This window comes from Lynx canadensis, chromosome D4, assembly GCF_007474595.2.
Source record: "Lynx canadensis isolate LIC74 chromosome D4, mLynCan4.pri.v2, whole genome shotgun sequence".
NCBI classification, from domain to species: domain Eukaryota; kingdom Metazoa; phylum Chordata; class Mammalia; order Carnivora; family Felidae; genus Lynx; species Lynx canadensis.
In genome coordinates, this window is record NC_044315.2 from 88,913,097 (window position 1) to 88,939,388 (window position 26,292).

The 26,292-nt window shown below is 57.6% G+C and overlaps 1 protein-coding gene across 1 annotated transcript in view; it reads left to right on the top strand.

Moving 5' to 3' along the window:
• The window catches only part of LAMC3 (laminin subunit gamma 3), a 57,527-nt gene extending 33,387 nt beyond the window's left edge, over nucleotides 1-24,140 (top strand). Inside the window, 27 exon segments of the mRNA XM_030292862.1 lie at nucleotides 2,806-2,845; nucleotides 2,847-3,022; nucleotides 5,148-5,336; nucleotides 7,067-7,195; nucleotides 7,198-7,266; nucleotides 7,269-7,310; nucleotides 8,164-8,240; nucleotides 8,242-8,280; nucleotides 8,282-8,322; nucleotides 8,962-9,004; nucleotides 9,006-9,077; nucleotides 9,079-9,106; nucleotides 9,606-9,784; nucleotides 11,254-11,317; nucleotides 11,320-11,391; nucleotides 12,413-12,501; nucleotides 12,504-12,620; nucleotides 12,994-13,070; nucleotides 13,476-13,631; nucleotides 14,804-14,952; nucleotides 15,926-16,023; nucleotides 16,025-16,114; nucleotides 16,272-16,374; nucleotides 19,128-19,327; nucleotides 19,892-20,038; nucleotides 20,138-20,237; nucleotides 22,634-24,140. Of these exon segments, the coding sequence (XP_030148722.1) occupies nucleotides 2,806-2,845; nucleotides 2,847-3,022; nucleotides 5,148-5,336; nucleotides 7,067-7,195; nucleotides 7,198-7,266; nucleotides 7,269-7,310; nucleotides 8,164-8,240; nucleotides 8,242-8,280; nucleotides 8,282-8,322; nucleotides 8,962-9,004; nucleotides 9,006-9,077; nucleotides 9,079-9,106; nucleotides 9,606-9,784; nucleotides 11,254-11,317; nucleotides 11,320-11,391; nucleotides 12,413-12,501; nucleotides 12,504-12,620; nucleotides 12,994-13,070; nucleotides 13,476-13,631; nucleotides 14,804-14,952; nucleotides 15,926-16,023; nucleotides 16,025-16,114; nucleotides 16,272-16,374; nucleotides 19,128-19,327; nucleotides 19,892-20,038; nucleotides 20,138-20,237; nucleotides 22,634-22,884 (2,837 nt within the window). The 3' untranslated portion in view covers nucleotides 22,885-24,140.
• Nucleotides 24,141-26,292: the final 2,152 nt, after the last annotated feature.

Consider the following 26,292-nt stretch of genomic DNA (forward strand, 5'->3'; position numbering starts at 1 on the left):
GCCGAAGTCGGACGCATAACCGACTGAGCCACCCAGGCGCCCCTAGAGATGAATTTTTATAGATATCATAACTTACACAGACACAATGTTTTCAAACCAGTGTAGTATCCTAGTTGTAACAGACAGAGTAAATAAAAAGAAAGTAAACGACATACAAAAACAATCATTGAATTCCAGAGTGTCGGTGCTCAGCCGTGACCATACTGGAGGACACAATGAGGTAATCAGAGTTGCCCCCACTGTGGTGAATAACTGTGGGTTTCGGAGCAACTGAAGCTCAGAAGGCATTTGCAGAGGCAGCGAGCAGGGAAATTGTGACTAGTGCTGGCTTGGTCGATGCGGTTCTTCTAGAAGGTTGACTTAGCCTTGGCGCTTTCGTTGCTGCGTTACGGGAAAAACACGTTGGCAGAGTAACCGTCCATTTGTGGGTGAAGCTGTGAAACCAAGTTTCAAACATCCATCTGAATAGGACTGACCTTTGTTCCTTAAAACCCTTTGTGTGTGTCATTTTGAAGTCATCACTAAATGGGACTATTTGTCAGATCACTGTGAGCAGGGCAGTCACAGAGGGGGACCAGAGCACGGACGGGGTGCACACTGGTGACAGACTTCAAGAGCTGGGGGGGCCACTAGGGGCACGATTTTTCAAAGCGGTGAAAAACTCTGAGCACGACAAAGCTCGGGGTTCCCCCCGCGTTCAGGGTACCCGCATGGCTAGACAATCCGATATGCACCTACACCATTCAAAAATGCCCTGTGCTCGTGTGTAAAATAGAGTGGGAGTTGGGGTTCAGATGTTTGCAGAGGTGTTTCCCTGCCTTTTCAGCATCCAGCAAGACCTCTGAAAGTCACGGGGGGCTTCTGCTCATGTCAGGATGTCTAATACCCCTGACCCTTGTCTCCCCATCATCGTGATGACCAGAACAGCCACAGATTTCCTTCTAGGGCGGGAAGTGACTGGCTCCTTTAGAGAACGCTTCACTTAAATGGCCAGCTTTCCCCGAGCCCCTTCAAATCAGACTCGGGGGTTATAAGCCGGCCCTTCCTGCCTCAGCCCCCTCTCTCTCTTTGGAGCTTTATCCCCATCAGCCTTGCCCACGCTCCCCAAAGCCTCCCTGCTCCCCAGGTCGCCCTGCTGAGGCTCCTCGGAGGCGTTTCATTTCCACTCTTTCCAGCAGCTTCTACCGCGTCCTTCTGTCACTCAGCCTTCGTTAACAGATGTTTACGAAGCACCTGCTTAGGCCAGGCCCGCACTGGGTGCTGGGGTGAATTGGAGCGGCAGGTGGACGTACTGACCCTCCCTCTCCCCGCCTGCCCAGCCGCAGGCTGAGGACGCTCTGGGCTGTATCCATCCACATCTTTCTGCATGCACGGTCTTACGTGTGTGTTTGTGTGTGTGTGTTGTGTGGTGTGGTGTGTGTGTGTGTGTTTACATCTGTGCTTTTTAACGCCTCACACAGTCTGATGTGGTGCCGCTTGCTTTTTTCAGCTAACGTGTGTCCTGGGGCTGTCACCTGTCCTACACGTAGAAAAAGGCTGGCTGTCCGTCCACCGCGTATCGTTCCGCAATATAGATGCTCCCGAGAGTTTCAGCCGTCCCTCTGTTTGTAGATGTTGAAACGGTTTCCACGTTTCCACTATGCATACGGTGCTGCCGAGAACAGGGAATACGGAAGGGTCTTTGTCTCCTTGGGCGCGTCTGTCTTTAGCACAGATCCCTCAACGTGGGAATGTGAGGGTTGGGTCAAAGGGTGCACGTTTGATACATGCTGCCAGGTTTTGGCTGCACCGATCTATGTTCTCAGGACACGCGTCCGCCCTTCTCCACTGCCCACCTGCTCTGGTTGTTAATGGATAGTTGTTACATTTTGCCCTGAATTTCTAGTTGTTTTCTGGCGCGAGGGTTGGCCTGATAGGAGCTACCGCTCTTCACTAAAAGCAGAGCCCCCTAATTTATAGTCCTATATCCCTGGGCATGGGTCCCCCACACTGTCTTTCCCTGTCTGTGATCTTTAAATGCTTACCAATCGGAGGGTTATGAATGGTACGGTTGTTTAAATGTACATATCTGATAAGCTGTGAGAATGAATGGCTTTCCAGAAAATTCCCAGCCATATCCATTTTTTGTTCTCAAAAAATCCCTCTTTAAGAGACGCCTGGGTGGCTCAGTTGGTTAAGCGTCCAACTTGATTTCGGCTCAGGTCGTGACCTCATGGCTCATGGGTTCAAGCCCCGCGTCAGGCTCCGTGCCGTTAGCACAGAACCTGCTTGGAATTCTCTCTCTCCCTCTCTCTCTGCCCCTTCCCCTGTTCACTCTCTCTCAAAAAACAATCAAACAAACAAAACTAAATTAAAAACTACCTATTTGGGGGCGCCTGGGTGGCTCGGTCGGTTAGGCGTTGCACTTCGGCTCGGGTCATGATCTCGCAGTTCGTGGGTTCGAGCCCCGCGTCGGGCTCTGTGCTGACAGCTCAGAGCCCGGAACCTGCTTCCGATTCTGTGTCTCCCTCTCTCTCTCTCTCTCTCTCTCTCTCTGCCCCTCCCCTGCTCATGCTCTGTCTCTCTCTGTCTCTCCAAAAATGAATAAACATTTTTAAAAATTTTTTAATAAAAAAATAAAATAAATTTAAAACACTGCCTATTTTTCCTTTGTCTTTTGTCTGCTTTTTAAAAATCATAATCCACCCATAGGCTGCCTTTTATCTGTGAGCCAATAACCCTTTGCTTGTTACATATGTGAACAGGAAGGTCTTGGGGGGGAAATGTGTGCCTGTAACTCTCTTCCTCTCTGTCCTCGTTCTGCAGGCCAGGTATTCCTGACTGAGGTCCGGCTCACATCAGCCCAGCGGGGCTTCCCCACCAGCCTCCTGGGTAGAGACTTGCTCATGTCCCAAAGGGTACACAGGCCAGTTCTGTGAATCCTGCGCTCCAGGATACAAGAGGGAGACACCACTGGGGGGTCCCTATACCAGCTGTGTCCCCTGCACCTGCAACCAGCATGGCACCTGTGACCCCCACACAGGTGAGTCCTGGCACCCCACCCAAAGCCCCTAAGGCTAAACACCCAGCGCGACAGGTGAGGGCTGACCCGAACGGGGTCCGCCGTGTGCATGTGTGAGTGATCACCGAGGGCGATACTACTAAAATGGTGTCCCCGAGTTCCTCCGCGTGCCCTGCCGGGCACCTTTCTACACGCCGAGTCATTGATTCCCGCAATTACCCGTCTTACAGTTTAGGGACCCAAGGCGCAGGGAGCCGGCACGGCCAGCAGGTGGCAGAGCTGCTCCTGCCGCAAGGTCACGGCCAGCTGTTTACCCCCCGCTAGCAGCAGAGGAAACGCAGAGAGAGCCTTCGACCCAGGTCACTAGGTGGGAGGTGCTGGACGGGGGCCGGACCCTGGCCTCTCTCCACACCGTGGGCCTCTCACACCGGAAGTGAGAGGGTCAGTGCCCCGCTGCCCTCCTGGAGCAGGTGGGTCCCTGAGGAGGGTGATGCAAGCTCAGCTTCCGTCAGGCTCCACACTGGAGCAGACGAAGGACACCAGCCTGGGAATCGGCGGCCTGGCCAGTCGGGACAGCGGCACACGGTCCACGAGGGGCTTCCTCCCCTCCTTGGCCATGGCAGGCATCACAAATCGAACCCAGATGAGGCCTCGTAATCCTAACACCAAGGAGGCCTGACGTGGGGCCAGTCTGTCATCCCTCAGAACCCTCGGCAGTCCCATGACTTCCTGCTCAGTTTGGGCAAGTCCTCATCTGTCAAATGGGCCGAGTGGCCACTGCTGCTCATGCTAGAGAGAAGAAGGGGTGAGCGTGTGGATCTGGGCTGAGTCAGGGACCAGTAGAAGGCAGCACAGGCATGATGGTCCCCCTGTTTCACTTGTCTGCCCTGAATTCTCTTTTCCCTGTTCACCTCAGCCCCAGCTGAGTGCTGGGGCCTCCCAGAAGGCGGGGGGTAGGGTGGGCATCTTGCTTCCCTGGGCCCTTCTCAGCCAGGCTCCTCACTCAGGCCCTGGCAGTAGGGCCTCCCTTCCCCAGGGCACAGGCTCTGTGCAGGTGCTGGAGAAGGGGGTTTGCAGATCCCCAGCATGAGAAACCAGTGGAGGCGGGGCCTGTTCCATGAGACCAGCCAGCTTCTGTGAACCTGTTCTTTGCAAAATCATGTTGGGAACAGACTCCCGGGTCTCTGTGGCTCTTTTTTTTTTTTTTTTTTTTAAATGTTTGTTTATTTTTGAGAGACAGAGTGCAAGCGGGGGGAGGGGCAGAGAGAGGAGACGGAGAATCCGAAGCAGGCTCCAGGTTCCGAGCCATCAGCACAGAGCCCGACGCAGGGCTCGAACTCACAGACGGTGAGATCATGACCCGAGCCGGCGTCGGACGCCTAACTGACTGAGCCACCCACGCGTCCCCAGGGGTCTGTGTCTTTTTTTTTTTTTAATTTTTTTTTTAATTTTTTTTTTCAACGTTTATTTATTTTTGGGACAGAGAGAGACAGAGCATGAACGGGGGAGGGGCAGAGAGAGAGGGAGACACAGAATCGGAAACAGGCTCCAGGCTCTGAGCCATCAGCCCAGAGCCCGACGCGGGGCTCGAACTCACAGACCGTGAGATCACGACCTGGCTGAAGTCGGACGCTTAACCGACTGCGCCACCCAGGCGCCCCAATGTGTCTTTTGGCCCCTGAGGTTAAGAGGCCACAGAGGAAAGGGCAGGAAAACCATGAGTGGGAACACGGATAGGTCATCTGTTGGTTCAGCTATAGGTTTCAAAGAACAAAACGCTAACGGTAACAGTAATGATCGTGCTGGGTGCCGGGACTATGCAAGGTACTCTGGCTGCGTGATCCTGCTGAATCCTGACAAAGAAAGACCCTTGCGGTCAGGGCCATTGTCGTGGCCATCTTGCAGGTGAGGTCACTGAGGCACGGGGCGTTAGATGGTTTTCCCAGCTTCACAGGGTCAGTACGTGGTGGGCGTGAACCCAGGGTGGACTTCCTTACCCCCAGGCCAAACTGCCTCCACCTTGGAAGGTTTCCACCTCAGTTCTGCATGGGGATGTGCCTTGTGAGCCCGACCACCAAGATGCTCCCCGTCTCTGGAGCATTCTGGGCCCGGGCAGTCATAACCAGGTGCTTCTCTTACCCCACAGGGATCTGCCTGTGTGGCCACCACACCGAGGGCCCGTCCTGTGAGCGCTGTTTGCCAGGTTTCTATGGCAGCCCCTTCGGAGGCCGAGCCGATGACTGTCAGCCTTGTCCGTGCCCCGGACAGTCGACCTGCACAGCCATCCCAGAGAGCAGGGAGGTAGTGTGCACCCACTGCCCCCCGGGCCAGCGAGGTGAGTGGCTCATGCTCAGGGGCTCTGCTTCTGTCCTGGGCTCCAGGAGCGGGGTCCTGGGTTTGGAGTGTGACAGATTGGGGAAGGCCCAGCTTAGCCTGACCTCTCAGAACATGGCCAGGGCTCCCGGCTGCCATAGGTCCCTGGCAGAACTTGAGCCATTGAGCATTTCCAGGGGAGTTCTTTTTAAAAAAATTTTTTTTTAATGTTTATTTCTGAGAAAGACAGAGACAGAGCGCAAGCGGGGGAGGGGCAGAGAGAGAGGGGGACACAGACTCCGAAGCAGGCTCCGGGCTCCGAGCTGTCAGCACGGAGCCCGACGCGGGGCTCGAACCCACGAACCGCGAGCTCATGACCTGAGCCCAAGTCGGACGCTTAACCGGCTGAGCCACCCAGGCGCCCCGAGGAGAGTTTTTGAAAATCCCCATCTGGGCCCTGGCCCCATGGAGCCCGGCTTACTAGCTTGACACAGAACCTGAGAATCTGTATTCATAACAAGTGCTCTGGCTAATTCTGATACGCGGTGAAGGAGGAAAATCTCTGGTTACACTCTGAGCTTTTCAAACACGTTGCCAGATGTTGTATAAGGCAGAAACTGCCCCACCCCCCACTCCAGGACCCAGGGCCACCCTCGACATCTGGTTCTTTTACAGCTCTTTTGAGACAGGATTCGCATACCCTACAAACCACCCGCTTCTACAACTCCACGTGTTTTGGGGGGGCATACTCCATTATTAATTTTAAGTTATGGCAAAAAATATGTAACATAAAATTTGTCATCGGAACCAACCCCCACCCCCCTTCCACAGCCTCTAATAAGCACCGTCCTACTTCCTGTCTCTCTGTATCTGACTCTTCCGGGGACCCCATACAAGTGACTTCCATCCAATGTTTGTCCTTCTGTGACTAGCTTATTTCACTTGACATAAATGTTTCCAAGGTCCTCAGACATCTGATTTGTGTCCGGTGGCCCTGAGGTCCATTTGGTCCTATCACGTGCCTGCTTTGCTAGGGGACCGCTCTGAAAGCAGCTCCCCCTAGGGCCAGCAGCAGCGAGGGGGCAGGGGGCCCAAGACGGGAGGACCCTGCACCCCACCCTGCCGTCACGCTGCGCCTCTGTTCCATAACCTTCCCCACATTTCTGGCTCCCCTGGTCTGCAGACTCGAGGGGATGTGGAAAGTTAGAGAAGTTCAGTCTGGCCGGCGGAGAGGTGCTTGAGGGGGATTTGGGGGTGGGGGAGCAGGGCACTGCTGTGTGTAGAAGAAACAACCCCTGGGAAGGTCGCCTGGGTGGGCACCAGCCCTGCCCCCCTCATCCCACCAGCACCCCGAGGGCCTCACTGGCGAAGAGGATGGCTGGCGGGGTGACAAGGAGGGTGATGACAATGAGCAGGCAGTGACGGCCACTACTGTTGTCGCGCCAGGAGCTGTGCTAAGAGCTTTGCACAAATTGTCTCACCAAGCCCTCTTCCCGGTCCTCTGCGGCGCTGCATACTGTCCCCGCCTTGTAGATGAGGAGCCCGAGTTCAGAGAGGCCCAGGGGCTTGCCCTAGACCGCACAGCCAGCTGATGGCTGAGCTGGGCCCTGGCCCTGGGGCCCTCGCTCTGATCCACAAGGAGACTCGAGGGCCACTCGCTTTGGTTCACGCCCGGCCTCCCCCTACCGTGGAGACCCAGCAGCCCCCTCCCTCAGGCCTGCGCCTCCACGTGCAGCCCCCTCCCTTCCCCAGGGCGGCGCTGTGAGATCTGTGATGACGGCTATTTTGGGGACCCTCTGGGCCTCTCTGGGGCCCCCCAGCCCTGCCGGCGGTGCCAGTGCAGTGGGAACGTAGACCCCAACGCCGTGGGCAACTGTGACCCCAGTCTGGCCGCTGCCTGCGTTGCCTGCACAACACGACAGGTGCCCACTGTGAGCGCTGCGAGGAAGGCTTCTAGGGAGCGCCCTGGCCCCTCGGCCCGCAGACAAATGCACGCGTGAGTACCCACCTCCCGACCCACGTGAGGGGCGTGGTTTGGGACCCCTCTCCGCCAGCGCTAGCCATCAAACACCACTGGGCTGTGCAACCTTAGGCAGATTACTCACCTGCTCTGTTCTTTGTCTGAAAGGTGTGGTAAGGGTTGCTTCTCCAAGGCTCTCTCAGCCTTGATCTAATCAACTGAGCCTGTGCTTTATTATTATTTTTTGCCTTGATGGATTTAGCACTTACCTCCAGCTCCGCAGTTAGCGCCCATGACGGACCTCCATGGCCACGGCACTCAGCACATTTGTGCTGCCCCCCCCCCCCGGGCTCCCATCAGGGTGTTCCTCTCCGCCGCCTGGGTTCACCTCAGCCCTCTGTCCCCAGTCAGAGGGCCATACCTCGGCCCGTGGAGGGCTTCCAGAAATGCTCAGGGAGAAGTTCAGCATTTCCCCCCAAACTTACTTGCTCCAGAGCCCTTTCTCCACGTGCCACCCTGTCGGCACCCTGCCGGCCTCTTGTTTTATGGAGCCCAGAGGGGCAGGGTCAAGTGACCCGAGACAGTGGGTACAGAGGTCCACCCACGACTCCCTGGCCAAGTCTCTGGCTTTCTCTCCAGCCAGCGGGGGTTCAGGGCAGGCTCAGAAGAGCCCTCTGCCTCCATGATGGTTCTAGGCTGTCTCTCCCGAGGACGTAGGTAGATGGGTTGCGATTTGAGCCCGGCCCTAGAGCCTTTTTCCAGAAACAGCTTAGGCGTCTGGGCCGAATGTGAGTCATCTCTGTGTGCGCCCCATCTTCTCCTGGACCCCCCAAAGGTTGGATGGCGATCTGCATGGTTCCCCAACACCGTTTTCTGCTTCCACCCCCAGCCTGCAGCTGCAACACTGGGGGGCTCAGTCAGTGAGCAGAGACCCTGCCGAACCCGGCGAGCGGCCAGTGCACCTGCCTTGCCTCATGTGACGGGACGGGACTGTAGCCACTGCAGGCCCCGGTTTCTATGACCTCCGGCCCGGGAGGGGCTTCCGGAGGTGAGTGGGGTTGAGGCTGTGGGTGCCCTTCTCCCTGCGTGTCTCCAGGATGGGAGGGCGTCCCGGGCAGCCTCCAGAGAGGGATCTGGCTTGGAATGTGCCATCCCAGGCTCCCCACCAGGTACACCGTGCCCTGTACCAAAGGGGGACAAAGGATGGTCCCTTGGGGGTCAGACTCGTGGCCCTGCCACCCAGGATGTGGGCCAAGAACAGCCCTAAGGATGTCCAGGGTGGCCAGGGGGGCCGGTTTGCTCTCTGTCTCCCTTCTCAGTGACGCTGTTGCTTGGTGACCTTTTTGGCCACAACAGCCCCTTCGTGCCTCTGGGGAACAGTGGAGGGCTCCAGGGAAATGCCCGGTGAAACAAACGGTTTCTTCCTTGCAAGACTCCTCAGAGCCTTAATATGCTAGTTGCGTTGTGACTTCCCAACAGAAGGGGTATAGTCTCCAGATTTATATGTCCATAGCCTCTGTGGGGAGGGGAGGGAGTGGCTTTTGTGAGCCTGTGCTTCCCCCGGGGGCACAGCTTGGGGAGAGCTGTTTGACATGTACGGACTTCGAGATAGGGGCCTCGGGTGCAGAGGATGTGATCTGCAGTCCCGGCCGCTTGTCTCAGACCCGGTCCCTTCCCCCTGTCATAGCTGCAAGTGTCACCCGCTGGGCTCCCAGGAGGACCGGTGTCACCCCCAAGACCGGGCAGTGCCCCTGTCGTCCAGGCGTTGAGGGCCAGGCCTGCGACAGATGCCAGCTGGGTTTCTTTCGGCTTCTCCATCAAGGGATGCCGAGGTGAGGAAGCTGGGTGCTTCCGGGAGCCCAGAAGGTGGGGCCTGAGGTCTCTGGGCACCGAGGGGCCGCCAGCCGCGTGGCAAGAGAGTAAAGGATCGGTGGAGGCCTGTCTTCTAAGAGCAGCCATAGAAATATGGAGGGAGGGAGTGTAGGGGACCAAAAATCGAGTCCCAGGCTCCACTGCTAAATTCCTCTGTGCTGAGGCCATCGGGTCACCTCTCTGGGCCTTGGTTTCCATATTCGTATGGCCGGATGGCATGGCAGTTCCTAAACATGGCGGGTTCTCAGACCCAGGGACACTGAAATAAGTCAGCTGTCACCTCCGACCTTCTGACTCAGTCTCCCAAGGAAGGACTCAGGGAATGTGGTTGAACTTGCTGGCGGGGGGTGGGGGGGGGTGGGAGTAGCCACCTGTGAGGATGCAGGGGACCTGGGAGTTCTGATGTGGGGTGGGGGGAGCATCAGGGGCCCTCAGCGCCACCTGCCCCGGTCCCCCCAGCCTGCAGGTGCTCCCCGGTGGGGGCCGCCTCGGCACAATGCCACGAGAACGGCACGTGCTTGTGCAGGCCCGGCTTCGTGGGGTACAAGTGTGATCACTGTCAGGAAAACTTCTTCGTCACGGCCGGTGGCACACACTGTCAGGAGTGCCCGTCCTGCTACGCCCTGGTGAAGGAGGAGGTGAGCCCACCCATCCAGGCCCCATCCAAGACGTCTCGACCTACCTCCCGTCACTTCACACCCCCCCCCCCCGCCCACCACCACCGTGAGCACCAGCTCTGTGCTGGGCACCGGGAAATGACTGCTTCCCCGTGGCCCTCTGGCCTTCTGGAACCACTGGTCACCTTCTCCCTGTGCTCACCCAGCCATCTGGCTGACGCCAGCCCTGCTCAACCCTCACCTCTGCTCGTCCTATCTCCTGAGTGGACAGGAGAACAGCACCTGTCACCGGGTTGTCCTTCCCAACCACCCAGACCCAGGTCTCACGCTTCCTCAAGTTCAGTGGGGACGAGACCATAGATGGCCCTTGGCGGGGAGGGTCGGGAGGAGGGCCAGGCCAGTTCCGGGGCGCGAGCAGAATTTTGAGCAGGGAGCTGGTGTGATGCAGGGGTGAGGAGCATGACCTCTGGGGTTCCCCTCTCCAAACCCGTTAGTTGTCCCCAGCAGCAGGTAACAGCTTGGTAAATTTCGTCTCTCTCTCCTGCTCCAAAATGGACACAGGCCTGCGACCCCTTACCTGAAACTGGTGAGACCAGCCTTCAGGATGGTGATACTGTCGAAAGACACAATGATGGGTGCTGAATATTAGCCACCCCCCCTCCCCCCCAGCAGTGCCTGAGTCAGTCCCTGCAGTCAAACCATTGATGTATCTGCAGGAAAACAGACAAACGGTCCCACCCAATAAAAGATAAGGACCACCAACAGCCTAGGTCAGAACGGTTTCGCTTCTAAATGAGTTTAGAATATTTTTAACCTCATTTGCCACCAAATAAGGAATGGAAAGCCCTGTGGTTTCTCAGAACATTCTGGACTTTGGACTCGAAGAGAGAGCTCAGGATCTGCATCTTCTGGCCCTTAGGGTGCTTACAAGTTGAACGAGAGCTGGTGCGTGGCCAGCAGCCGCTAGCGGCTGGCTCCTAGCAAGTGCTCTATAAATGCAGTCATTGTATGTGATTTGGGGGACGCCTGGCTGGCTCAGTCAGTAGAGCATGCAACTCTTGATCTCAGGGTTGGGAGTTCAGACCCCCGTGTTGGGCATGGAGCCTACTTAAAAAGAATAAATAAATAAATGCAAATAAAATAAATAAAAGAACAGCGCTAGGAGGCATTGCATGGCATGCGCATTCAGCAGTATCCACCTACACCTGCTCTGTGGCAATATAGCAGGACAGACAGATTCCCCTGGGGATTCCCTTTCCATCCCTCTCTCAGCTAACAGGTGCCATGGGTGTGAGAAGGGAAGGACCGCCGTGAGGAAGGGTGGGCAAAAGCTGGTTCTTAAAGGTCTGGTGTGTCCTCAACTTTGATGCCCAGGATAAGATGGAGAAGGAGGACCATCAGGGAGGGAAGGCGGGACAGAAGCCAGGGAGAGGTGTGCAGACAGGACTTCCAGGCCACCAGCCTCACATGCCCTTCTTTCCTAACTCCAGGCTTCCAAGCTGAAGGCCAGGCTGACCCTGATGGAGGGGTGGCTGCAGGGGTCCGACTGTAGTGAGCCTGGGGACCACTGCACATTCGGCAGGGAGAGGCCCCACGGGGGAGACGTCTACCAGGACGTCTGCTGCAAGGTGAGCAGGCAACGGGATAGGCTGGCTGGTCAGACACCCCCTGTGGAGACCTTCTTCTGGTCTCAGGATACTTTGAAAGGGCTCTGAGCTCGGTCCTAGAAGAACTCACTTCCTGGGAGAGCCTGTCCTCCCCAACTAAGTGGGCTCCTCCCATGACACAGCCTTGTCCCCACCCAGGCCTTTTCCTTCAATGTCCCCAACTCAGTTGTACTTTGTAACTCTATTAGTCTCTGACTATAACATCTATCCCCTGTGTCCACACGGACTGTAAGCTGGGTGAGGACCAGGAGTTGGGTTAGCTCATTAGTCATCAAGCCACAAATAATCATTGAGGTGCTTCCCGGGTGCTGAACAGGTAACATTTCTGCTGTCTTGACTGTTTGGCCATTTTGCTCATTCCCCAGCATAGAATAGAAACAAACAAGTACGTGAGAAAAAAACAAAAACAAAAAACCTGTTATTAGAGCCAGGTGGAATTGGCCTTGGGACACCGCAATTTAGGAAGTATTGAAATGAATTGACTCTTCTGTATATTTCATGTTCATAAGCTTTATGCTCCTTTAGCAGTCAGGCATAGGTAAGCTGAGCACTTGTTAGCAAGACTAACGATCCAGAACAAGAGCTTCCAGATGCGTGTGTTAAAACGACCATACCGACCCACGCTGCTGATCACAGAGCTGACTCAAGGTGGGGGCATTTCTGCTGTCTCAGATTCCGGAATTGCTTGTTTGTGGCTCTAGCAGACCTGAGTTTCCTTCCAGTCCCCTCATCTGTGGCGGACTTCCTACGTGGGAAGCCTTGGGTCGGGATTTGCCTTCTCGGGGCCTCAGTCTTGGCATTTGTAAAATGAGAAGGCTCTTCCCTTGGAGCTGACTGGTAGTGGTTGGTGCTCAAGTCTGGGTGACCGAGCTAAGCTGTGCCCAGGCAGAGTCCAGGCACAGATGGGGGCCCCCGAAGGTGGGTGCTTGTTGTAAAGCATCAACTGCTCTGTGACCCTGGACTCTACCCGGGCTTCATGCAGGAGCCCGGGAAGCCTTCCTGGAGCAGGTGACAGGCCTCGAAGGTGCCGTGAAGGCTGCCCGGGGAGCAGCTGCGCGCGCTGAGCAGGACGTGTCCGCTGTGCCCAGGCCGGAACAGAGAAGACCTGCATCCAGCTGGCGGACCTAGATGCAGCGCTGGAGTCCTCGGAGGAGGAGATTCTGCAGGCGGCCCTTGTCCTCAGATCTCTGGTACCCACGTCCTGGGCCCACCTGGTGACCTAGTGGCTGGGCTGTGCCTCTTTGGAGAGGCTCCGTTTCATCTGCGGAATGGGGGGGGGGGGGGCGGTCACACAGCGCCCCTTCTGCCGATTAGTGGATAATGTCTGCATAGAACAAGGCATGTTCCAGGGGGAGAGCGAATGTCCATCGAATGAATGGTGGGTGTCATTACTGCTGTTTCTATGTTCTGGGATCTGCTCACCGGGTGCTGACTTTGAGACTACCTTTGAGCGTATATAAAATGACTGGCACAATTTAGTTCTGCCCAGGAATTTAGCCAAATGGGGCCCTTGCTCTTCAAGGATGGCCATCAGCTTCCTCCCTCTCCATTTCTTCTCTAAAGGTGATTCCTCAGGAAGGGTCCAGCCAGCCCACCACCTGGAGCCACCTGGCCACCGAGGCCCGTGCCCTTGCCAGGAGGTGAGGCCCCAGGCCCCAGGAGCCTGGTGAGGTCTTGCCCACACAGTCTGGAAGGGGGCCCAGTCGGCACAGGTGCCCCTCTGCCTGGATTCGAACCCAGGCCATCTGACCACTCTCTTCTGTGATGTCTTTATGAGGGTGACCATATCATTATTGTCCAAACTGAGATTTTTTGTGTGATGAGAGGCCATAATGATCATTATGCCAGGACAAACAGGCATAAACTCAATGTAACGGGCACGGGGGCATGGGTGGGTCCCTTCCCATCAGCCTTTGTTGTGCGTCCAGCAGAGGGAGAAGAAGAACTTGGCCTTTGGGGCTGGACTTTGGGAGGGTGGGAGTCCCACATGCTGGGAGGTGTGGATTTGGGTGCAGGCCCCCTTCGCATGGGCTCCTGGTTGACAGTCAAATGGGCATTTCCATACAGCCACAGGACACCACTGCCAAGATTGAGGCCACTGCACGGAGGGCCCTGGTCGCCTCCAACACCAGTTATGCGCTTCTCTGGAGTCTGGTGGAGGGCAGAGTGGCCCTGGAGGCCCAGCAGGAACTGGAGGACAGGTGAGGCCTCCCCGGTGTGGGTGGAAGCTTGAGTTGGCCATCCCGCAGCTGACGGGTCCTGGCTGGAGGCTGCTGGTTCCAGAATTGGCTTCCGTCCCGTCCCGAGTCCTGACGCCCTCTGGGTGGATGGGTGGGGATGTCTGAGGTCTTGGGCCCACTGGGTGGTACCTTACAAGAACACATTTATGCCTGGGGGTTAAGCTCAGCCTCTGGAGAGAAGGGGCGAGAACTTGAACCAGGAGGGTCCAGAGCAGCACCTCTCTCTTTCTTGCCCCTGCAGCGTCCCCCAGCCCACCCCAGACCCCCCAGGCAGCTCCTTCAGGCACCAGCTTCCTTCTTGGCCTCTGCTTCTCTCCTCTGGGTGACCCTCTTATATCCTCCTCAGTCAGAGGGTCAAGAGAGACCCAGCAAGGCCTCACTAAGTCCCGAGTTGACTTCCTAGATGAGAGAATGTGATTGGCCCAGCTCAGATCAGGTGGCCAGCCCTGAGCCCACTGGCAGGGGGTGGGGTGGGTGAGGTCACATGACCCACTCCCAGGGCAGGGGTGGGAGCACAGGCTCTCTGAGAAGTGGGGAAGGGATGAGAGACAGCAGGGGGGGTCTGGGTCCCAGCTGTGCTCACTGTGGAGCTGGGGCGGAGAGGGGAGGGTGTGGGTAGCTGGAGGGGACAGGAAACCTGTTCTAGGTGGTTAACTACAGCACCTTGAAGCTAAGGGTCTTCAGAGCCCAGGGCTATCCATTTATCTGGAGAGCCACACGCCCAAGGTCACCCCAGGGCACAGCCGAGCCAAGGCGGAGGCCTGGGCTGCTGTCCCTTCTCCAACACTAGGCATTTTCCTCTTCGTGATGCAGCCAGAGGCTCCAAATATTTGCAAAACGTATGATTCTCGAGTGGAAACCAAGCCCAAGCCCCTTCAGAAGAGAGCGTTTGAATTGAATGAGTGAAGAAACAATGTGGTGCCTCTGCTGCCTTTTCCATTCATTCGAAAGGCTGCGGAGGTTAGCGGCCGAGTTAGCGGCCAGTCTCGGGGCCAGCTGCTGGGTGCCAACCCTGCAGAGGGCAGGTCTGCCTGGGAGTTGCCAGAGGGCTCCGGTGGGGGGGGAGGGGACATCCACGGGGAAGGAGAGCCCCGTGCCCTGCCCTGTGAGCCACCTTTGCTGTCTCCTCTCAGGTACCAGGAGGTCCAGGCCGCCCAGAAGGCGCTGGCACGGCTGCGGCAGAGGTGCTGCCCGAAGCTGGGTAGGGCGCTGGCCGCCGCGCAGCAAGCTGATGCGGATGCAGCCCTGCGCCCCGGCCTCGCTGGCCGCCCCTGCAGCACTGGTCAGCCCCGCCGTCCTTGGAGCTCTGCATGGGGCGGGGGGCGGAGGAATGTGGCAGCCGGGAAACCAGTGTGGCCCAGGCAGAGGCAGACGATGTGGCTTATTTTAACTATATGGCAGTCGATGAACACGAGATAATCCACCTCCCTGGCTTGGCAGAGCGCCTGCCTGGCACAGTTAGAGCTCAGCCAGTCTTTGTTGGTTGATTGTGGTAATAATAGCAAGGGCAGTGTCTTCTCCATAGTGGCATTAGCAAGGGCACCAGACGGACATGGGATCAAATCCCCAGCGCCACTGTTCCAGATCTGTGCCCTTGGCCAAGGTCACTTTCCCTCCCGGCACCCTCAGTTCATTCTTCTGCGAGATAGAGCTCACCCCTCAGGTAATTTTAGGGCTGCGTCCGTGGGGGCCGGGAGCGGATTCACGCACAGTATGCAAAGTGGCCCTCAGCACCTCCGGACAAATCAGCTCCGTCGTATCTCCCCAGTGATCCTGAAACCCCAAAACTCAGAAACTGCGCTTTAAGAAAGAGACTAAGCTTATACAATGCCCTGGGGGCCAAACCTGACTGGCCCGAAGCTTCATATTGGGGTCCTCGCTTCCCTCACACCCAAACGTGAAGAGTAACGTGCACGTTTTAAGGGGTTTGGCCCTGAACATGGCCCCGGATGCCACCAAAGGTGTTAGATGATATTCAGCACCTCCACGGCTCTGTTTCTCTCAAGTCGGGAAAATTCCGAATTTGGAAATACATCCGGCCCCAAAGTTTCAGCGGAGGTTGTGGACCTGGGGAAGGAAATGCAGGTCAGGGAGGCCCTGGCTCCTAGTAGTGGGTAGGGCTGGAGTCTGAGACAGGTTCTCCAGCCTGGTGTCTCCCGCCCTGGCTCCCCTTCTTCCTGGGGTCCACAGGCAGCCCTATCCCCGCCATTCCTGTCCCTGGGCACCTCCCACCCGGTAGAGGATCTGCCCCACAGACCTTTTCTGCCAGGCCCTGCCTGAGCCCATCATCTCCCTGCAGAAGTCCGAGGCCGGGGCCCTGGGTCTGAAGGCACAGGCCCTGGAGAAGACAGTTGGCATCTAGAGAGCGTGTGGTCACCGAGGCTGCCCAGGGTCCTCCAGGCCACCGCCCGGCCGTGCTGCGGAAGACCGAGCCCCTCACACAGGTGGGCTCATGTCCTTTGAGGCAGGCACCTGGCCGGGCTGCCCCGCGGGTGTCCTGGGGGTGGGGCGTTCCAGGAGAGGGAAGGCAAAGACCCGAAATAGTTCCTCCCATCCCTCCGGTGTCTCCCACCTGCCGAGCCTCTCTTCTTCTCTCTCCAGCTACGCCAGCAGGCCAGAGCCGCCCTGACCCGGGCTTCCTCATCCGTCCAGGCTGCCACGGTGACTGTCACGGGAGCCAGGACCCTGCTGGCCGACCTGGAGGGTATGCGTGCCTTGCCGAGCCCTGGGCTTCTTGATGCATGTTTGCCCGTGACAGCCAGCTGGACTCTTGCCTCAGCCGGGGCAGCCGGGCCACAGGAGACAGAAGTCCAGTTGTGTGGGCGTAAGCCAAGCGGCACTTCCCCCCACCCCCTGCCGGGACCCCTCCCGGGGCTGCTTGACGTGGCCTCACACACCTCTCACCGGGTACTCACCCACACGGCTGTCAGCCATCAGACCACACACGGAGCCCGTCGGGGCCGAATCCGATGCCATCGACTATCCGTTCCTGGTCTCGTCTGCCCTGGCCGGGGGTCCTGCCACCTGGTACAAACGGCTGCCACCGTCCAGGTTTCAGCTGGGGCCGCAGGGAGGGAGGCAGAGTTCTCTTTAGGAAGGGGGTGTGGATCGATGCCAGTCCAGGTTTCCTTTGCGCTTTAGGAAAATGAGGCTTAAGTGGTCGCATTTCATAGATGTGTAGACCGAGGGAAGGAAGGGATTGGTGGTAACTGTCCCTGGGTCAGAGAGGTGCTGAATGGAAACCGTCCAGTGTTAGGATTCCCCAGCTCCGTGTCCCCCTGTGGCATAGGCTTCTCTGATGTCCTCTTTGCCCTTTATCCGTGGCTCTGCACCAATGAGCTGGATAAAACAGGAACACTCTCAGCGCCAGAGGCCCCTTGGGGTCTGAGACCGGAAGCCAGGCCCTGCTTGATCCCGGTTCTACAGACTTCCTTCCCGACCCTCCCCACTGCCTCTGAGAGATGTGGCTCCAGCCAGGGGCCCCTAGCCTCTGGGACAGAGGGTGAGCTGGTCAGTGCCTCCTATTCTCTAGGCTCCTCTGTGGCTCCTCTGTGGTCTGAAGTCTTGCTCACTCACCGGTCGGGGGCTTCCGATGGGGAAGGCGTGGCCCTGTGCACTTGGCTCTGAGTTGTGTTTAGGAAAATGTAAATCCAATGATCCGTGGTGGTGGAATATTCGGATTTGGGGACATTAAAATGATCAGGGTTGCTAAAGCAACCCCCTCAGGGGGCAGGGGACTCACGCACCCTCTGCTTGCCTACCTCCAGTGATTGTGTGCTCACTACCTCACGAGGCATCACCTTCTCACTGTTGGATATACCGCATGGAAATTTGCCTCCCTGGTACAGTCCTGTGATCCACACAAGGACTCATCGCAAACCTCTAACCCCAGGTTCTTTCCCCCCTTCCTGCCCCTTTTCCGAGACACCCTCTGTCACTACCCGTTGGCCTGTGCCCAGGGGGCATTCAGGATGAAAGGAAGGTTCACGGAGTGAATTAGCCCAAGACATGATCTACCAAGAGTGGGTTTGTGTTCAAATAAGTTTAGGAAATGTCACTACTATGGCGCCTTCTTGAGGCCATACAGTGTGCCCCTATTAAAGGCTCTGAGAAGTCCTGCATTAAAGAAAACTGGTTCTTTTTATATGTAAGCTTAACTGATGTTTCCTCCTGACATTTGTTAATACCCCCATAGAATTAGTTCTCCGCAGAGTGTGTTTTTTTTTTCAACGTTTTTTTTATTTATTTTTGGGACAGAGAGAGACAGAGCATGAACGGGGGAGGGGCAGAGAGAGAGGGAGACACAGAATCGGAAACAGGCTCCAGGCTCCGAGCCATCAGCCCAGAGCCTGACGCGGGGCTCGAACTCACGGACCGCGAGATCGTGACCTGGCTGAAGTCGGACGCTTAACCGACTGCGCCACCCAGGCACCCCCACAGAGTGTGTTTTAAGAAACACCCAATTTGTGTACAAGAAGCAAAGTCGATCCTATTTCTGGATTATCTTCAGAAAAAGGATGTGCTATTCTGCCTTAGAAGGCTTGATTCTTTCAAAAATTTGACTATAATCGGTATTCCTGATTTCCCTTAGAATTTTATCTGAAAGGAAGGGAGAAAGTCTCTCTTCTTTACAGAGGGAAACTACTTCCGATTAGATAATCAAACCTATGCACATTGTAATACCTCTCTTTTATCTTGGCTGCTAGGAAGCTCAGAGGTAAATAGAGCATTCACTGCCTGCCACGTCGTTATCCTAATTTTCTGGCACTTCTCACCCCTCTTTTTCCCTTCCTCATCCCCCCAATTACATATGGCCCTTGGTTTTTCATTTTAAGCGGTCCAGTCGTTGACTTACCTATCACTGTAAGTTGCCTAAAGCCCTTTTAGAAACCGATGAGACACAAAAACAAAGAACTGAGTGGATTTGCTGGGTCCTGTGCTGTGACTCCCCATCAGCCAAGGGTGACTTCCCAGCCTTGGCCCAGGCACTGAACACCGTGTGGTTTTGTGATTTTATTTTTTATATTCATTTTTATCTACTTGTTAACGTTTCTTTATTTTTGAGAGCGTGTGCATGGGGGAGGGGCGAGAGAGAGGAGGACAGAGGATCCGAAGCCGGCTCTGTGCCGACAGCAGCGAGCCCGATGTGGGGCTCGAACTCACGACCCGTGAGCCAAAGTCGGACGCTCAACCCACTGAGCCACGCAGGTGCCCCGTGTACTTCTGTGATTATAATAAATTTCATGATATAATGCGAATCTTTACATTCACCGACCAGTATGCGTCGCTGATGATTCGTTTGTTCCCCAGACCAGCCTGAGAAGGTTACACGTGTGTCTCCTGCGTCTCGAACCTCCGCTCACGTCGTCTGAGGGTCGGGCATCTGGTGGTGACTGGCCCTCGAGGGTCATGAGCCAAGAGCCCGCCCCGCTGACCCAGCCTGTCCCGGGTTTGCAGGAATGAAGCAGCAGTTTCCTTCGCCCAAGGACCGGGCCACGCTGGGGAGGAAGGCAGGCGTGGTCAGGGGCAGGCTCCTTCCAGATTTGAAAAAGAAGACCAAGCAGGCGGAGAGGATGCTGGGAAATGCGGCGTCTGTCTCCTCCAGTGCCAAGAAGAAGGGCCGTGAAGCCAAGACGTTGGCTGAGGACAGTGCTAAGGTCAGGGCCACCGATGTGACAGCGGTGACGTCCCTGCCTCCTGGGCCTGTGGGCGGGCTATCATACAAGGGCTGCCCTTGTGTAGGTTAAACATAGTCCCTACAGATCTGCCCCCTTCCGTGTACACAGTGCTGAATGCTCCACACTTCCTGAGGTCTCAGTGGTTCCCAGGCTCTGAGCCCTGGAGCGTCATTCAAGCTGTTGAGTCCTCGACAAACAGGTGTCACTGTTGTCCCTGTCGGACAGGTGGGGACCCTGAGTACCCGCCTGGTGTAGGAACTTAAATCACGCGACCAGGAACCTCACCTAGATCTGCTGGGCTTTGCTCCCCAAACTTCTAGGCTCTTGCTTTTGAACCGGGGCCGAAGTCTAGCCCAGGTGCCTCCCCCAGCCCCCACTGACTTTGTGCGTGTAGCCGGCACCCGGGACACGCTTGTGGAATGAATGAATGATCTGGTGCGCGATTCGATGACTGCTTGGCGTTACTGTTGGACGTGCTCCTTACCTCTGAAAGGACTTACTCCACTCCCCCTCTTCTCCCTGCCTCTGCTGCCCACCCCCCAGCTCGCCAGGGCCTTGCTGAGGGACGGGAAGCAGGAGCATCGCCGGGCAGGCCGGCTGTCCAGCCAGGCGCAGGCGACGCTCCGACAGGCCTCGCGGCAGGTGCTAGCCTCACGAACCCGCCGACAGGAGCTGGAGGAAGCTGAGCAGGTACGCGGACCCAGACCCCCCCCCCCACACACACACCCCCCATTTCCTTCTGGCCCCGGAGCCAGCAGGGCGCCGCTCAAGCTTTCCCTCCCTCCCAAGGTGGGTGCCGGGCTGCGTGCCGTGGAGCGGCAGATCTGGGAATCGCGCACGTCCCTGGAAGAGGACGTCCAGGCCTTGTTGGAGCTACTTGCCAGGCTGGGTAAGGAGACCCAAGGCTGGGCCCGGATCCCCTGGGTCCCTGGAGCACCTCGGGGACCTTCTGTGAGGCTCAGTCCTAGAGGTTTCTTCCTTGCCCTCGTCTACACAGGGTTCCCCCTCCTCCCCAGCCACAAGCATTTGTAACAGCCCCAGGCCCCCATGCGAGGTGGGGCTGGTGTCCATTCACTGTGTGCCCCCCAGGGGCCACTAGTCTGGGGGGTGGGGAGGGAGACACGGAAAACTCATCACACACAGAACGTGTGTGGGTACCACAGGGGCAGATCGGCCCTGAGTGTTGAGGGTTTCAGAGGAGGAGAGAGGATGTCACAGAAGCCATCTGGCATCGAGATCATGTGCTGGGGCTTGGCCGTGAGACCTTGGGAAAACCACTCTGCCTCTCTGTACCTCAGTTCCCCCATCTGTAAAATGGGAGTAACGCTCGGGTCACTTAGAGGCGGTTGCCACGCTGTGGGGTGCGAGTCCGTCAACAGCAGCTCTCGGGGAGGAGGAAGAATCGAGAAGAGCCTCAGTAAGGAGGCATTTCAGGGTGAGGGGGACAGCCCCCACCAAAGCATGGAGGCCTCGGAGCAGGGGAAGGGGTGGGGGGACAGCAGGTGTGCAGTGTTAAAAATTGTGGTAAGATACACATAACATAAAATCTGCCGTTGTGACCATCTTTAAGCACACACTTCAGTGGCCTTAAGCACATTCACAGTGTTTTGCAGCCATCACCACCATCTGTCCCCAGAACTTTCCCGTCTTCCAACCCAACCACTCTGCACCCATTGGATGTGAATTCCCTGTGCCCCCAGCCCCTGGCCCTCCCCGTTCTCTTTCGGTCTGTATGAACTTAACACCCTTAAGGACCTCCTATCAGTGGACTCACACAGCATTTGTCCTTCTGTGGCTGGCTTCTGTCCCTTAGTGTCACGTCCTCAGGCTCACCCGCGTACGGCATTTCATTTATCGTTATTAATAAGGGGAAGAATCACCACATTCTGCGTTTTGCCTGCATGCCAGGCCCACGCTAAGCTATTTGCACACGTGATCTCCTAGAATCCTCATTCTCCGCTTTCGAGGCAAAGATACAGATTCGCTCGCCATTTTGCAGACGGGCAGTCTGAGGCTCGGAGAGTTTAAACGGTGTGCCCAGGGCCCCACAGCCAGGCGGTGGGGAAGCTGAGGCTCACACGCGGGTCTAACCAATTCAGAGTGCCCCCTTGTAGCCACCGGTCCATACCCAGCGCCAAGGATCCGGAGCACAGGACACAGTGCCCAGCACAGAGCAAGCGCGCTGTGAGGGTAAAGCTGCTTTGGCGATTGCGATCATTTATTTGCTCGTGCCGGTGCCGTGCTTGAGTTGGGGCTGCAGGAGTGGACAGCCCGCAGCCGGACCCCACCCCGGTGCCTGGGAGCCCCAGAGGGGCACGTGGAGTGTGCCGGCAGCCTGAACCTGAATTTGCTAGAAGGCCGGGCAGTTTGGACTTCCCTGTGGATGGTGGGGCCTCTCGAGGTCTTTGCGGGGAGCAGGACCTGCCCAGGCTGGCAGGGCTCGGCTCTCCTCTGCCTCTTCCTGCCCCTGTTTCAGCTCCTGCCACTGCCTCCCCTCCAACCGCCACCCTCATTGCCCGGGAAATTCAGGGCTAGCGAGAGCCCTAGGCCCATAGGGATGCCGTGGGATTCGAAGCCATTTAGAACCTCCTTCCCCCTCCCCACTACTCTCCCGCCTGCCTGAGCCTTGCCTTCCTGTTGAATGTCACCCTTAAATGACAAGGTGACAGGGGCCAGGTGGGACACACAGACTGCAGATTGCACTCCGCCACCACCAGCAAGTTCAAATCTGAGCGCCAGGCCCCCACCTCCTTGTTGTACCCCTGGAGAGGCTCTGGGAAGTCCTTAACTCCAAGAAACAGAGTTAATCCGTGCTGGGCCAGGACGAAACCCCACTGCCTGCTTCCCAGCCCTCAATCTAATGCCAGAGATGCTGCTTTTCACCCCAGTGGCCGTCCACATCCCAGCATAGGTGTACCTGTAAATGTGTGCTCTTGGCAAATCAACAATGGTATGTGGGGGGAGCCAGCAGGAATCACGGGGACCTTGTGCGCACACACTGGCATTGGGAAGTGGACTCAGGACGCACACAGAGCCTTCTTTTTATCAGCAACAAAGATGAACAGTTGCCCAGGGGGAAAGTTTCAGAGACTTCACGTGAACCCAGTGGGGTGCCCCGGCCAGGCACGCCGCCCTCTCTGGGTCCCTTGCTTTCCTGGCAGATTGTGGGCAGTCAGGATCCTGGAAACTCCGGGCTGGCAAGGGTCTCCGGGATGGGGGCTGAACAGGCCTCTGGGGCCTGCAGGGGAGCTGGCCTGTGCTGAGGCCGTCTGTGCCCCTCTGCAGGGTCACTGGACACCCACCAAGCCCCAGCCCAGGCCCTGAACGAGACCCAGTGGGCACTGGAGCGCCTGAGGCTGCGGCTGAGCCCGCCGGGGGCCCTGCAGGGGAAACTGAGGCTGTTGGAGCAGGAGTCCAAGCAGCAGGAGCTACAGATCCAGAGCTTCGAGAACGACCTCGCGGAGATCCGTGCCGACAAGCGGAACCTGGAGGCCATTCTGCAGAGCCTGCCCAAGAGCTGTGCCAGCTGGCGGTGAGGGCCGCCCAGACCCCCCGCTGCGGCCCTAGCCCGGGCCCGCGCACGCACCCCACAGGCGCACCCGCCACAGCCCGCTGCTCGGTGTGCCCACCCCAAGGGGATCCTCACGTCGCCTTCCAAGTCCATGCCTGCATCCCCTCCGTTCCCGCCAGCGTGGAGGTACATACACGGTTCACCCAGGCGGCCGTGCCCACTACCATCGGCGCACGCTCCCGTGCCGTGACGCACAAACACGCACACCGCAGTGTCAATAGCACGTCCACAATACCTGTGGACACAATGCGCACACGCATGCAAGTCCCTCTCTCCGTGCCCACGTTACAGTCGGTCCACAGTCAAGTACTGAGCTCTGGATGCTGGAGGAGTTATGTTAGCTACCCTCTGGCACTAACATACCCACTCTTGGCTCCTGAAGGCAAGGACCCAGGCCGAGTCGGTGCTTGACAGGCTGAGGGGGGCCATCTGCAGAGATCGGGGTGGGGTTCCGCAAGAGCCAGAGCCCCCAGCCCCAGAGCTACCCCCTGTCCCGCAGCTTCCCACCCACCACCCGCCATACACACACACACACACACACACACACACACACACGGAGCAGCTCAGCACAGCCGAGGGACCAGATCCTAGGAGGGGTCTCAGCAGTGGAGCCTGAGGCCCGGGGACTCCTGGGGCCGTGGCGCAGCCTGTGCGGCCGGCTGGGAGGATGGCCCACCCCTGCACGGCTACCACTGACTTTGTAGAATACTTTGTTCTGAAGATCCTGGGAATCACATGCCCTGGGCCCCGGTGCACCTTTCGGCCTGTGGCCCATCCAAAAAAGCTGTGCCTCAAGGGCCTGAAGGGGCGTGGGTCGGGGAGACTGGGGTCATGTGGGAGCTCCTCTTTGTAACCCCACGACCCCAGTTGGCCTTTGACTGACTGACACTGACCCTAAGGCCCTGTGGCCCCACCTGCCACCAGGGAGGCCCCTGCAGGGTGTGGAGGCCTGGCTGCCACTCTGGTCCGTCCTGCTGGGGAGTCCCCCTGTGGCCAGGCCCCCCCTGGCAGCCTCTGTCCAGAATTCCTGGTACTTTCACCCGGAGCCCCGCCCCTTTCCCGGGGCCCTCTTCCTGGTAGACAGCAGACCGTCTGCCCTGGGACAGGTGCTTCAGGGGACCCACCACCCCTCCCATGGCTCTTTTGGCCCCAGGCAGGGGGCACTGGCAGCAGCATGAACCAGTTCTGTGTAATGTGAAAATAAAGGACCCCTTTACCCGCTGGGTGGCATGCCTCTGGTCTTCTCCTGCTGGTTCGCAGCAGGGGCCCTGGCTGTGGGTGCCGACTCACTACCCTGGCACGTGGATGCACACACCCAGCACCCAATGGGTGGGTACGAGAATGTTCCGTGATCCGTCTTGCGCCCGTGCAGTACCAGGAAGGCGGCAAGAGCTGAGCTCACTGGCTTTGCCGGGGTCTCCCCATGGCGAGGGCTTTGCTGGGGTCCCGTGACCATAGTCACCTACTCTCTCCTCTCTGCTGCAGGGGGTTATCGGGAAACGTCTAGGGGAGCATGAGGGGCCCTCTGCTGACCTCTGGGGCAGGAAACAGTGAACTCAAAATCACGTGTCCCCCGGCACAAGAAGGCCCAGGGAGCGACCCCAATGAGGAGGAGAAGGAGGGCTTTGGGCCAGGCCTCAAAGGGTGGGGAGACAGCGGGAACATTCCATAGCTCAGGGTTTGCAGGGTGGAGGCCTGGCCAGCACGGATCACTCCAGGAAGCCAGGTTGTGTGGGTGGGACGGACTATGGAGCATATACGGTTTGGCCATGTAGCCTGAACCCCTTTCGGGTCGGTTTAAATAAAAAAGGGGAGTTTGCTGGGAGGATATGGAGGACCTTCTAGAATCTGGTTCGGAATAGCCCGGGGCGGGGACTCTCCTGTCCCCTCCCTCCCGCCTCTTCCCTGGCCTCTGCCTCTGCTTCTCCTTCCATGTTGCCTCTGTCTTTTCTCCCCACAGAGAAGTTTTCTCTGCTTTTCCCGAGCTTGATGGAAGACAAGCCCACTCCATCGCCTCCCCCCTCCCCTCCGACCATAGTTCCCGGGTTTACATGTCGTCAGGTCAAACAGAGACGAGCTTGAAACTGCCCTGATCCCACCTTCTCTTGACAGACGGGCCCAGCTTAGGCCAGGGCCCCCCACTCCTATTCAGAATAACAGGGGTCTCTGGGTGCAAGGCTATATAGCGAGAGCTTGTCTGTACCCTCTCCTGATCCTGTTGGGGGAGGGCATTCAGAGAAGACGCTCGCTCCTCCACAGAGAACCTGAGAGCCAAGGCCACGGAGGGTGAGGGGTGGGGGGGGGGGTGGACACCAGTGACCTGGGGAGTGATTTGATTGATTTGAGAGGGAGGACAGGGGCAAGGGGGCCGAAACAGAAGGCCATTGCTCTACAGTGAGTTTGATGATTGGTGTCTGGTATCAGTGGGGAAAGGAGAGGAAGGTTCTTTGAAGATCTCTGGGATAGGGTCTGATGCCCTCGGGCCCCTCGCCCCCAACACCCGCCTTCTCTGCTGACAGATCACACAGCCGTTCTGATGCCTGCTCTTGGCATTAAGCCCCTAGCCACTCAAGCTGTGGGACTCAGCAAAGCCCAGTCCCAGAATCCCAATGGGAGCGGGGGGGGGGGGGTGGGAGAACAGGCCTCCTCTCCATTCCATGGTGACGTACTTCAGGCTTGACGTCTCATGACTCAGGCGGTCCGGTCATGCCTGGTGTATACAGAGCCACTCTCTGGCCCAGAGGTGGGGCTGTGCTGGGTGGAATGTGGCAACAGCTGTTGCACATCTGGCTAGCAATGCAGCCCAGCGGCTGAGCACTGGAAGGTGGGGTGGCCTCAGCCCTGCAGAGAGGCTAATGGGGCCAACCACCGCAACTGGCCAGGGCAACGGGCCATCCGAGCCTGGACTGGGAAGTGTGTTACGAGGGCCACATTCCAGGTCAGCTCCCTCGTCTGGCCTCCAGGTGGAATATTTCCCATCAACCACGGGTCGTAGCTCCTAAGCCCTTCTCCCCTGCAAGTTTCTACTGTCTGCTTACGACACCCCAAAAAGTCATAAAAGTTATAACAGCCCCTGCTTGGTGAGAGGCGCTTGTCTCCTCCATTCTGTAGATCAGGACACTGAGGCTCAAGCAAGTACCTTGAGGACCTTGCCCAAGGTCACACGGCTTGGCTAGATCCAAACCCTAGGGGCAAATGGGCATCGGTGATGCTCACTCAGCAGGTGCTCACTGAGCTGGGGAAGTGGGGTCCTGAACTGCTGCTGTCCTTGGCATTAGCCCACCTTGGGACATTCCCTTCTGTCCTGCCCCCTTCCTTGGGACAGCCTGGCCACTTCCTCCCCTAGGGACAAACACAGAAGAAAAGATGGCCA